The sequence below is a fragment of the Symphodus melops genome (genome assembly GCF_947650265.1).
Source record: "Symphodus melops genome assembly, chromosome: 2".
NCBI lineage: Eukaryota > Metazoa > Chordata > Actinopteri > Labriformes > Labridae > Symphodus > Symphodus melops.
The window spans coordinates 18,121,942-18,135,906 of NC_136692.1; the positions used below are offsets into that span (position 1 = coordinate 18,121,942).

Sequence of the window (13,965 nt, forward strand, 5' to 3'; positions counted from 1 at the left end):
TAGTTTCTGAACGCTAAGACATTAAATGGCTCAAGGGTTAATTCTGGCAAATTCCTGCTTCTAAATTCTGGGCAGAAAGTATACATTATGAAGCCTTAAGTGAATCAGAGGGCAGAGCTAGGGAGAACAGATCACCACAAATAAAACAATGTATTTGAAACACTGCAAACCAGCTAAGGGACAGATACCATCTGTGTGTCTGTCCATTATTTGGTCACAACTTCACTCAAACTAGAGTACAGACATCTTCGTTCTTCTGACACTTCATTTATATTTCTAAGACACTACAAAAAAATAAAGGACACATCCATTGATTTTAATTTGTTTGTCTTTTTTTCTTTCTTTTGTCCCCCATAACTTAGAATTAGTCTTCCATGGACAAAAGCAGATGATACTGTGAACACAAAGTACACTGAGTTTTCATATTTTTCTGTCTGGGTGAGACAGAAAAATAAAACAGGCAAATATTAAAGTTGGCAGTCTGAATGAACAAGTTTTCCTCTGATCAGAGGAGCAAAAGTTCCTTCTGTCTTCATGTTGTCACTGATAATTCTGGAAAATAAACACATTAATTTAGCTGAAGAGCTGCAAGATCCAGACTAACGTGAAAACAAATAAATAGCCTACTAATTAAACCCTGACACTGTGGGTGTGTGTGTGTGTCCTCTTTACAGTATTGACATCCTGAAGTACATCATCTATGGACTTGCAGCTGGGTTCTTTGTGTTTGGAGTGCTGCTGCTGGTGGAGGGCTTCTTCACCACCGGAGCCATCAGGGATCTCTATGGAGAGTTCAAGATCACCGCCTGCGGACGCTGCCTGACTGCATTCGTAAGCAACCAGAAGACTGAACATCATATACAAACGTTGATGTTAGTGTAGGACTTGCTGATGACTTTTATTTTCAAGCACATGGCTGGGACTTCTTTTTATAATATTTTCATGAATGTCAAGGCAAGTTTATTTGTTCAGCACATTTAGAAACAGTTTTAGTTCAGCTTTACAGGCAGTGCAAAAAGAGCCAAAGAAAAAATATTAAAGACAATTTTCACGTGTAGCCTACATACACATTACATACAAATGCACACACTCATGTGTAAGCGTATAAACAAATGCATAGAATAAAATAAAAATAGAAAATAAAATATGGGGCCTGTTTCAGCTAGTTTCAAAGGCCATGAAGAAAAGGTAAGTTTTGAGTTTTGAGTTTTGATTTGAATGAATTTAATGAGTTAGTTTCTCTGATGGGAGGCAGTTGGTTTCAAAGACAGGGACCAGCCTCTGAGAAGACAGTTTTCGCTGGATTCGCTGTACTACGATGAGGGACCGTTCAGAGTACTAGACCATGCAGTGACTTAAGAACAAAAATACAATTTTGAAATGGATTCTATGATCTACAGGGAGCCAGTGAAGGGAGGTGGGGACAGGGGGTGATGTGCTTTCGTTTGCGTGTACCTGTTAAAAATCTTGCAGCAGCATTTTGGACATACTGCAGGCCAGAGAGGGAGGACTGTCTGACTCCCATACAGAGGGAGTTAAAGTAGTAGTTTGTCCAGGTGGGACGAAATAAAAGCATGGATACATTTTTCTGGGTTGTGGAGTGATAAAGATGGTTGGAAGAAGCAGCCTACAACAACTAAGTTTACTTGTTTGTCGAATTTGAAAGTTGAATCAAAAGTCACACACAGGTTTTTTTGCACAAGATTTCACAAAGAAAAAAAGTGGGCCAAAGTTTTTAACACAAAGGTTGGTGGAGTCCAGATTAACATATGCCCCAAGTCACCACCCTGTTTCTGCAGATCCCACCCTCCAGCTCCAACTGTGGCCAATCAACTAACTAACTCTAACCCTAACTATCAAAGAAATATATAATAATAAAGTATACTGGTTACAGCTTTAGAGTCAGTAACCATGGTGATGTGTCCAGGTTAGAGGTTTGAAACAATTAATTTAAACATTTTATAAACACATTAACATGTCATTTGAACACGAGCTGCAAATATTTTGATTAAAGGGAGACATGTCTTTGTCCCAAGTTACTAATTAGATAATCACACTTCATTCTTTAGTCAAGAATGTTTTAATCACAATCAAAAGAAAATAAAAATTTATTTATTGTCTAAAATTGTTTTGAGTCTTTAAACTGTAACATATATATAATTCGTTGATGATGTTGAAAAGCGATACCGACCTATGTGTTTCTTCTGTCTTCGTCTACTGTCATGACTCACACAGAGGACTAACTCTCTTTCTGTGAAAAAAAGAGTTTGTCCTCATCTGCTGAGGAAATGTTTCTCTCACAGCTGTAGCTCTGTGTGTGTGTGCCTGTTAACCTCCAGAGACAGACAAACACACACACACACACACACACACACACACACAAACACACAGACACTATTAAGTTAAAGGAAGGGTAGGTAATTTTCTCCAGATACACTATTTAAGATTTTGGTTGAAATACAGTAATTAATAACTCATGTGCTCTGAATAAAGAAACCAAAAAAATCTGTCATCTGTAGGAGCTGTAAACACGTAAAAACTGTGACCAATGCCGCCACTCGGTACACGTTTTATAAACCAATCAAGCCCCTCTACCCCATGTATGGACGAGCCCACACTCAAAGCATGAGCTGAAATCTGCTTCTGGACCAATGGCGCAAGTGGATGTAAATGAGGGGCGTGGCTTTTGAGGGAGCACAGAGGGGAGGGGGTGAATATGGAGAACGGAGAGGATGCTACTTTCAAAATCATGCTAGTTGTCGAAAATGAGCTACCCTGCCTTTTAAAGAACCACCTTTACTTTAGGATTGCAAATGCTGGCTTAATCCCTTATCCCAAATTAGTTTCTCAAATGATGAAAAAAGGAATACATGCAGGCTTTTTAAGACATTGAAAGTAAGAAATACAAAATAACATATACATGAAATAGGTCTAAAGGAAGTCTATTATCATAAGTTAGCTGAGCTTATGATGCAGGAGGTCAGGGGCGTGTCCAGACTTTTTGAATAGGGTTGCCTACCAGGGTCACTGATTTATGGAAGGGGGGGCTTGAGGTTTGTGGGTACACAACTGCAAATCACTGAGCTGCAACTTTCTATTACCACTAATGATATGTACTTGTGAGAAACACAATCGGGCTTCATTTAAATCTGCTTAATTTGATTTCTTAGAGACTCGAAAACAAAAATGTATGTTCAAAGTCACAATTTTAAGTACAAAGAAATTTGCATTGAAAAATCTGTACTCTGTCTAACTTGCAAACAGACTTGAATTGGCAACTAAGTCTGTTGCAGGTTAGACAGTGAGCATGAGTTTTTGCTTCGAATTTTTATGGCCCCTCCCCTCTGGACATGCCCCTGAAAGAGGTGAATAATAATGCATACATACGTAACTTTTAGTGTGTCCATCTTTTCACTTTTAAAAATAGGAAGTCTTGTTGAAGTGACATACCATTTCTATGTGTTTTTAAAACGCTGCTGTCTGCACAACTACATTGACAGCTCAAGGATTGTTAGTCACTGGTGTATTGTCGCCGTCCCTCACGATATCTTATCTCTGTGTGTGCAGCTGATGTTCCTGGCCTACCTGTTCTTCTTGGTTTGGCTTGGAGTCACAGCGTTCACCAGCTTGCCCGTCTTCATGTACTTCAACGTTTGGTCCATGTGTCAGAACACCAGCCTGGTGGAGGGAGCCAACCTGTGCCTGGACCTGCGTCAGTTTGGTATGTGATGCAATGACATTGATGGATGGATGTGTCTCATTCTTTTTTTATCTCTGTAATGTTGAGATAGGATGATCGTGTACAATGTTCTTAAAGTAATAGCAGCTTTAAGGATGTAAGAAACAAGTTATTTGGTAATATCGCAGGACTAGAAAATGGAAATCTCTCTCATTCTAAGCTGAATCTTATCTGGGTCTAAATAACTTGAAGGTTGAAAAACAATTGTTCCAGAGGATCGCTTACAATGCCAGTCATGAAACAGGCTGCAATGACTGCGGCATTGCTACTGTTTGAAACAATCTACTGCAGCATGTCTAAAACTTTTTGCACATTTAAATCATAACCCTTTAATTATGTAAGTAAGACCAGCTGTTACCAAAATGTGAGCAGCTTTGACTCAGTTGGTGATACATTGTTGGTGAGACACTTTATAGGGCACTCATTGCAATACTTCAAAAATTCAACCTCAGTGTTATTGGGTGACATGACACAACTTTATTTCTGTTAAAACATTTTTCAAAAAATTGGAATTTCATGTAGAAGAATAGAAATTGACAAAGTTACCATATTTGGTTCAAATGCCACAATAGCAGGATCAGTTACTTAGGGTGAACTCTTCTGATTGGCTGAATGAGGATCACATGCTTCTCGACCCTACTGAGGCACAGAAGGGTGGCCATATGTAATGTTTGCGAAAACTACCAAAAATAGTCACATGCCTGATAAAGGTTTTTATCAGTTGTGTATGAATGGGATAAATTACATCTGATGGTCACTCTGCCATCAGTGAGTAAAAGTGCTTTAAGTAGTCAGAAGACTAGAAAAGCGGTATCTAGGCTCAAGTCCATTTACCAATATGTGAAATTATACAGAACATATATATAAGTTGTTAATTTACATGTAAATCTTATATTAATCTTCATTTTGAAGGTGGAAAAAATGTTCTAGTTACACAGCAAACAGCACTGTTTGATCACTTCTTGAATACAGTAAGACCTATGCATCTGCATAAGTCCTCTTGACGATAAGCACATAATTTCCCCTGTTTACTGGAAGACATTCTTCAACAAGCTCAGTTCACTCTAATTAATGGCAATAAACCAAATCACCAAACTGGCACAGATAGTGGAAAAACCTGTGTGAGTGCAACCAAAGTGCCAAGCCAACAGAGTACCATGTGCCACCATGAATATTTCCCCCACTAAAATCCGCCATTTCAGTTACCTAAGCTGTGCTTCACTAGTTGGTTAAAGGTAGAAGAGGACTGATCACAGTCTCCATGTCTGTGAGTGGACTGCTGTGGCTGTTGAGTTAGGCCTGTGACTTAGAGGAAGGTTAGAAATCAAGGAATTGTCACTATTAAAAGAGCAAGGAGACATTTGTATGTGTGCTTACAGCTTTCGGACAGAACCCTTTGTTTGAAAATGTTCTGGTGACAGAAAAAACAAGGAAAATAACAACTATGGAAAAAAAAGACCTCAATTAAAAGAGGAATTAAGCGTTGTACTTCTACTACGACTTCGACAGCAACCAAAGAAAGTACTGGAATGCACAAATCATCAAGGCAAATTTATTCATTTGCAAAGGACTAATGTTTTGATACATTGCCTCTTCACCAGAGTCTTTTTTATGTGCCCAAAACTATTTTGCCAAAAGACTATGGAGCAAGCCCATTTCAGTGCTTGTTAATTAATCTCCCATTCTCAAACTTTTGTTTATTGTAGTCATTAAGACCCCAAGAGTGTAAAAAGTGAGCTCAAAAACAACATTTAAAAATTAAACAAATTATATGGTCTAGTATATAAGATAACGTAGGCTATAAGAATAACAAATGCATGGTGTTTTTTAACACTCTTTTAAAGACAGGATTCAAATGAGAAAGAACTGATTGGCGTATTAAAATAAAGGTTTGAAACTCTTTGGACAATTTATTATCTGTGATTTCTTACATATTTTAAAAACATCCAGTTCAAAGACTAATTCCTGTTAAATACCTGCCCACCCACCAGTGTACACACTGGGAAAAAACATATTCAACGAGATATTAATAAAGACTTCAGTCCACCATACTGTTCTTCAGGCATTAATGAAAGGAAAATGTAAACCAAACAGCTCCTGCCCCCAACTGTCCAACCTGCACATGATCCTTTAGAGTAGTTACTGGGTCTGAAACATTTCTTGGAGGGAATAATGACAGTATTTCAAGAAATATAAATTTGGTTTATAAAGGATAGGATGCATTCCCCCCATTTGCACACTGTGGTCATACTGGTCAGCTCTCAGTGACCAACAGTGAGTAACTTTCTAAATAACTAAATACAGAAACTCTTTAGTGCCTGCACGCCAATCATATATCTCCAGAGTAATAAAGTGTTTATGATGTGCATGGTCTTGTTTACCAGGAGCTGTGACTATCTCTGAGGAGAGGAAGGTGTGCACAGGATCTGAGAAGTTCTTCAAAATGTGCGAATCCAACGAGGTGAGCTGAAACACAAAGAGACTGAGGAGCATGTTTGATTTCTTCAATTGAAATGATTTAGATGCAAATATCTGTATGGGGAAATAGATCGAGACCCTGACTCTGGTTTGTGTTGCAGCTGGACTTGACCTTCCACCTGTTTGTGTGCGCTCTGGCAGGAGCAGGAGCTGCTGTCATCGCCATGGTGAGGACCTTTATACTTATATCAGATTGGTTTTGGGTTTGCGGTTATGACTGGCAATGAAAAGCGTTACTGCACCAGGATTTTGCTGCCTGTTAGAGCATTGGAGCATTGGTCAACAGTAATGATAACTGTTTAGTGATATAATATAAATACAAGTATAACCTTCACCTATATACCAATAACCTTGTTCTTGGAAAAAAGAAACTCTTCAGTCATATCTTTGACCAAATACAACAGTGTCCAATACTTCTAAATGTTCTCATTTCAGTAACAAAAATATAGTACAATTTAGAATTTAGTGTGCATTTTTTGGTCATTAATAATAAAAAAAAGAAACTAACCAATATTGGTTCCTTATTGTAATTGTTGCAGTGGTGTCTAAACAGGAATCAATATCTTTCAATGTATTCTCGAATCTTATCAAAGTTTAAAAATTGTAAATCATGAGAATCCCTCTAAAGATGGACGAGTGTTTGTCTGAAATAATGATCATTGCTCTACATACTGTAAGTATTCAGTGAATTTTTAGCAGCCTGGTCCTGTACTGTTAGTTAATGTTTGCTCTTTTTTCCACCATCAGAGTTAAAACACAGAGCAATAGGACACTTTCATCTATTTTCTGTAGCTGTTTATTCCAGGGGGTTGGAGTCTTTCCCAGAAACACTATCTACCTCCTCCACAGTTTTCTTTTTTTTTCTATCAGAAAAACAAATTGTGAAGCTTTTGAATGCTAAAGAAGCTCAGCAGAAAGAGAGACACTGAGTTTGACAGCAAGTACTGTGAGTGATGAATCAGATTCGTTTCCACTTTGTGGCAGCTGGTATGGAGGTTTTTCTCCTACAAGTGACTAATTCATTTACATAGTAAAGTAAGTAAATAATTAGTGATAATACAGTGAATTAATTGACTATATATGAAATATATAATATAGACCATGTTGCACCTCCTTTCCTCTGAAGCCAGCCTTCCCCCAGAGTTGCTGACATACTGCTGATTTGTAGCCAGAGTCTGTGCGGTGTGGATCAGCTGGAGGAGCCATTGTGGGACATTCCATCCCTGTCAGTCACCAAAACACCTATTTAATTGAAATGACATATCAAAGATCCTGCAGTCAACAGCAGAACAGATTCCTGTGTCCGTTCAAGTACACACATGGTTAAGTTGTTATGTTTCTTCTCCTGCTGGGACATGTTCTTCAGTGCAGCAGGAGCCACATTTGTCAACAGATCTGCCAATTAGTATGTTATAGTTATTATTATAGCATCAAATGACAAATTAATTGAATTGAATTATTAGACTTTTTAGAAAAATGATAACTTGGACCTAACTGAACATGATAATAATGATCTGTAAAGAGAGAAAACATGTGTGGAAAATATGTATTTGACAAGTATTGATTTTCCATTTTAACTAATGTCTCATCTCATAAAATGGAAGAAGCAGAGCTTATAAACTGTACTGTAGCCACTAGCCAGTCTATAGGGGGAGCTGAGTAGTGAATGCTGCATAGAGTCAGGGTTGAATGACAAAAAAGCCTGTAATTCTGCCTGTATATATTTGCCTGCATGTATGTATGTATGTATATATGTATGTGTGTGTGTATATATGTGTATGTGTATATATGTGTATGTGTATATATGTGTATATATGTGTGTGTATATATATATATATACATTCATACATACATACACACACACACACACATACATACATACATACATACATACATACATACATACATACATACATACATACATACATACATACATACATACATACATACATATATAGTTTCTGAATGTACACACACACACACTCTTTTGCATTAAAACTACTCTGACACCTGATATGCAGCTCCAATAAAACAAAATATATCTGCATGTGACTGAGTTGGAACAGAACTGCTTGTGAACATCACCTGAGCCAAAGAAAGTTTGTGTTGTGGGCAATTTAAACCTTGCATGAAAAAAAGATACATCCAGTCTAACATCTTTCTGAAAGCCCTCTATTTTTGAGCTAGTAGGCCACAAATATTTATTACTTCTTCTATCCTCTTGCAATTGTAAATGCAGTTGTCTGATCAGCTTGTAGATGTAGTACTGCCCTCTTCTGGACTGATGTGTGTTGTCAGAAATCTTTTTAATCGTTAAAGAGCCACCCAATAATGCTAGCAGTTACAATACAATAGATATCCATCTTCAGGGAGCTGATCAAACTGATATCAAAATGAGAATGATATGTAGGTTAAAGAATAAACCACTATACTTAGGTTAACATGGATGGTAATACTGCTGCCATCCAGAAACGTGTACAGCAAACACTGTATGTTATCAGGAATGTTATCTCCTCCTGTTAATTTACCAGTGCATTAATCAAACCATCCTGCTGCACTTGTTTTTCAAAAATGTGGCCTCCCTCCTCCTGGCCTACCAAACTTTGAGTCCAAAGCCACCACACAGTGTTAACAGTGTTAACCAACTGAACTTGCAGTATTAAGTTTGAGGTATTAATTTGCCCCTTTGGCTGTTTGTAGTATGTGTGCATCAGTTTTTCTTCTTGATTAAACCCTGCCAATGAGAAGCAAACATCTGTGCGTGGCTTACAGTTGTCTTCATGACGGAATGATAAAAGAGTAAACTTTCAGAAAACTGCAGATTTGTTCTGATATGAGTGCAATACATAGAAAACAAAGGCGGGAGAAAATCAGAGGAAAAATCAAAGTGGTAAATAGTTTCACCAGGTTTTGGCTGGTTTGGATTTTATTGTCAAGAGTCTGTGTGCCTTTGCGCTGCCATGAGGTCAAAAGCTGATGGTTTGATCCAAATATGTGGTTCCTTCATCTTTTTCAGGTTCACTTCTTGATGGCTCTGGCTGCTAACTGGGGCTACCTGAAGGACGCTAGCAGGATGCAGAAGTATGAAGACATCAAGTCAAAGGAGGAGCAGGAGCTGCACGACATCCACTCTACACGTTCCAAAGAACGCCTAAATGCCTACACATAAACACACACACCTGCAGGAAAACGACACACACTCACACACATGCGCGCACACACACACACACACACACACACACACTTAACCTGTCAGACACACAACATATGATACTGTACTTGCAGACACACTCACACACACAACACTCGACACAACAAACAAGAAACATACAGAATGCAAACAAATGAAGAAACAATACAAAACAACATTCAATGCAAAATAAACACAACGAGGGAGAAATAAAGAAGAATAAATGATGAAAACATGGACACCATCATCATCCTCATTTCTGCAGTGGTTTATTAACTCAGATGATGCTAACAATTTAGCATCACCCACCTGTTTGCTTGCTTCATTTTTTATTAACTATGGCTTTGTCCTTTTGATTAAGAAAAAAACAGCTTTACTTGAAACAAGGAAAATAAACTGATTAAAGGAGGTGTAGCTACTGATAGAACATACATACTGTACTACTTAAAATCATGACTAACAAGTTAAAAACAACTTGCAATTTTTACTTTCTGAATACATTCAGAAAGAATGATATTTCTTATGCCCTGAAGATTTGGGTTTTTTTCATATAATTTCAGAGAATTACAAGTACAGACAGAAAGTGTGCACATACTCTTGTCAGCTATGTACAGAGACCATCTAGTCTCTCCTGTACTGGAATTGGCACATTAATACCAATCCTCACACTCAATATGTTTGCCCATGAATATGAAGGAAAACAATATATAAAATATCAATAAATATAAGTGGATAATAGTTTCCAGAAGGAAAACATAAATAAACATGACAATATTCAAGTATAAAATACCACAAGACATTTACAAAATTATACCAAATGACGAATAATGAGCAGAAGAACCCAAAGACGTGTTTGCCCTTTTAATTTGCGTCCCTATGATTTTAACAGCTGTGTTGTATTTTTTTGTTTTTGTTTGAAGATAAAGAGCACATCTCCCCTCTTTTTGTCAGCTTTAACATGTTATCACAGCATGCCAAAAAAATCTACAGCAGACATTTGAATGAGTTTGGTGTCTATGAGCTCATCATTTAAAGAGGGGGGCAACATTACTGTATTCCCCCTGCAGTACACAAATCACACATGCACAAACACGCACACACACACACACACACTCACACACACATAGATGTGGCTGAATGGTCGGTGTTGTTCAGGCAGTGTTGTATGGTGGTGTCATGCTGTGTCGTGTCGTTTCGCCACATTATGATGACTGGTACTGCAGAGAAAAACGGTCCCTGAGGATGTATACCTCCCGGGTGCAAATGGTTAGCTTTGCTAACTTTTCTCCCCCCCCTCTCTTTCCCCCTCCTATGTCCTCAAACCCTACTACTCCTCTTCTTTCACTCTGTGACCTCTTCATCTAGAGCCCAGTTCCATTACTTGATCCACAGACCCTTGTTTCGGACCATAGTGTTCTCAAATTGGCCATGTTTTTGAATGAGGTTTTGGTTTAAAACGACAAAGGTCATTTTCACTATAAAGCCATACAGTAGATTGATTGACAAAATATGCAGATAAATGGGTGTCAAATTGTATTAATTTCCAAATTCACCCTGATATGGCTTTATTTACACTATATATCATAGTACTGTCCTGGCTATTTTGGACTTTTAGAATTAAAGCATTTAAGATTGCAGTGGAGACAATAAGTGAAACTGGGCTCTATTTCCTCCCCCCTTCATCCCTGATTTGTACAAACGTGTGAATTTGTCTCAGAAACAGCACATCTTAACAGCACAAAGTCTTTTTAACGTGTCTTGTTCTCATCAGTCTTGTTTTTCTCACTTTTTGGACTTTTGCCACATTTTTGATCAGTATTATTTATATGTAATTATCAAAAGGGGGAGGGGGGGTTTCAATGGGGCAGGTGTGTGTGTGAGACGGAGACGGGGTTGGTTGTAACAATTTCACATTTTCTTGTGATGATTCTGTATTTGAGTGGTTCTGCACACACACACACACACACACACACACACACACACACACACACACACACACACACACTCACAGATACACACACACACACACACACACACATGCGTACGCACCAATCATGTTGAGATTATTTATTGTCATGTTCATGTGTTTTTTTATAACTTTATTTTAACTAGCCCTAATGTGACCAAAACTCCAGTTCATGTATAAGCTGAATTTGAAAATCATTAATACTGATACCAATTTGTAATTTGTGAAAGAATCAGATGATTACTGTGAATTCTGGGAGGTGGTGAAGGTTTGGGAGATCAAGCAGGATGTGTTGAAAGGTTAAGGATCTAATTCCTACAAATATTTGAAGGTGCAGAGATTTGCAACATCGAACGAAGCGTCCGGCACAAAGAGTAGAAAGGGACAGTTATCATTAGGTTGAGTGGTGTGAATAAAAGAAATAAAAACAGGTCTTGAGTTTCTAATGAAAGCAAGTGAAACTCATCACCATTGTTTGCAGGGATCTAACTGGAGTAATCTTATTGAGAATTAAGACCAAGATGAATGATGTTCCAGCTGATAAGCTCACGGTTTCTAGATGATTTGTGTTACTGGAGAGTGTTATAAAAGATGCCCAAGTTAAACTTGGTATCTGACTTATCTCTCCTCAGGTGCTCTGTTATTGGAAGCTCTGGCCTAATTCTTTGCTATGGATCACCAATAATATGATTATACTTGTTGAGATTTTGATTCCAGTTTTTACGTATTGCTGTTTTTCAAGTAAGCCAATTTGACCAGCATTAAATACAATGCAAAAACTTGATTTGCATACTTAAAATATAAGGAAATAAGGAGATTTTAAAATGATCTGCTACCAGTGTGCAGGGCTGTTCTGTCTGTTTTATATGTTAAGTTATGTTGAGCCATTAAAATGAAGGTGTGTTCAGAACAAGAGTGAAGTGAATTTATGAACTGAGTGGTCACAGATTCAGAGTCAATGTCAAGAAAAAAAAACACTTTGAAGGCAAATTACATGTTTACATATGATCATTTGTGCCAGATATGAAACAATAGCATAATCATAATAATGCATAAAAAACATGTATGAGTAAAAAGAGGCAGAAGTTTTCTTCACTTTTATTGAGTACACGTCTTTAGTAGGTTGTTTGTTCTGTCCTGGTTGAACTGTGAAGGAAAGTGACGATTCTCTATCTGCCAGTAGAGACGACTGAGAGGGAATGATTACTGTGCTGATGGTGATGATGGTGATTGTGGTGAGGAAGGGTTTGATCTGATAAGACTACATACTTACACAAACACACACACACGAACACCTATACACACACAAAAACAAGCACACAATCCACCACCGCCATCACTCTGAGCCATAATTCTTTGCTCATTTACTTTCACTGATGACATTTCACTATTTTATTATCAACTTTTAGAAATGTTAAATCATTTAATTAAAAACAAGGAAATGTGTTTTTAATTTTCTTTTTCTTAATTTCTTTGTGGGCAGTATTAAAGCACTGTACCTACAGTAACTCTGTATAAAGATATACATATATGTGGAACAGTCGAGGTGAGCAGCCGGGAGAATGATTTCCGATTGGTTACAGAGTCTGGAGGAGGCGGTTCAGTCCCAATGTCCTGAGCTTCTGCTCCCTGAAAAAGCTGCATTTACACACACATGGGGGGAGGGCAGGTATTTAAGTCAATGGTTATTGGTTTAAATGTCTTGCATGATAATAGTTATTCTAAATTAACATACATTAAGTATCAAATGCAGTACTCCAAAGTACCTCTAGGGGTTAATGATCTCCGCAGTCACAAAACCATTACTTTAAATCCTTAAAAAAATGGCACCTGAGCCTCCAAAAAGTAGTGATCCAATAAAAATATAGTCTGAATATAATGACTGATTGCTTGATCAAGTTAAAGTTTTACGTTTTCAGAGACAAAATTGAAGGCAAACTAAACATCATGCAATTAACAGATGAAGCAGATCAACGTCCATAGTGGCACTGAAATCTGCAAACCTCATTGGATCTACTTTCCTCCATGAACATTTTGGTAAACAGAGTTAAATCTGGTTTTCAATCTTGTGTAAATGCAGCTTATGTGACAGAATTTATTTAAGAAGTATCATCTGTGTCGATAAAGGGAGACTCCCCCGGACTCGTGTCCTGTTCAGGTGTGTCTCGGCTGCATACAGTCAGTATTTTTAAGGGTCTAGTTTTACAGTAACAGTATACTATCATTTCATTGCCTGACAATGGATGTCATGTCAGTGTTTTTAACCTCAGATAAAAAGAAAAAAATAGTTTTTGTGCACTTATTGACCATTGTGAGCTCTCTCTCTCTTATTCTTGGTGTGTAAGTGCATTGAGATCCCCTCTGAGGGACCTGTGTATAGTCTTGCAGCATTGGTTATAACCTGAAGAAATAACAATGATGAAAACGAATGAATTCATAATAATGAAGATAATCTTATTCTAGGTTTAAAAAAAGAAAAGAAAAAAAAAGACAGTGAATCTAGTTGTTGTTTGTGGCATGGTTATGCATTCAATGGTCATCATTTTAATGATTAAAATAATACAAAAAAAAATTATTTTCCACTGGCGCTGT

General features: G+C 37.6%; 1 protein-coding gene across 1 annotated transcript in view; it reads left to right on the forward strand.

The window, feature by feature from the left end:
* The window catches only part of LOC306820233 (neuronal membrane glycoprotein M6-a-like), a 28,013-nt gene extending 14,906 nt beyond the window's left edge, over positions 1-13,107 (forward strand). The window contains exons 3-7 of the mRNA XM_079338010.1: positions 675-831; positions 3,568-3,721; positions 6,124-6,200; positions 6,319-6,384; positions 9,234-13,107. Of these exons, the coding sequence (XP_079194136.1) occupies positions 675-831; positions 3,568-3,721; positions 6,124-6,200; positions 6,319-6,384; positions 9,234-9,386 (607 nt within the window). The 3' untranslated portion in view covers positions 9,387-13,107. The remainder of the gene's footprint in view (positions 1-674; positions 832-3,567; positions 3,722-6,123; positions 6,201-6,318; positions 6,385-9,233) is intronic.
* The last annotated feature ends 858 nt before the right edge of the window (positions 13,108-13,965 follow it).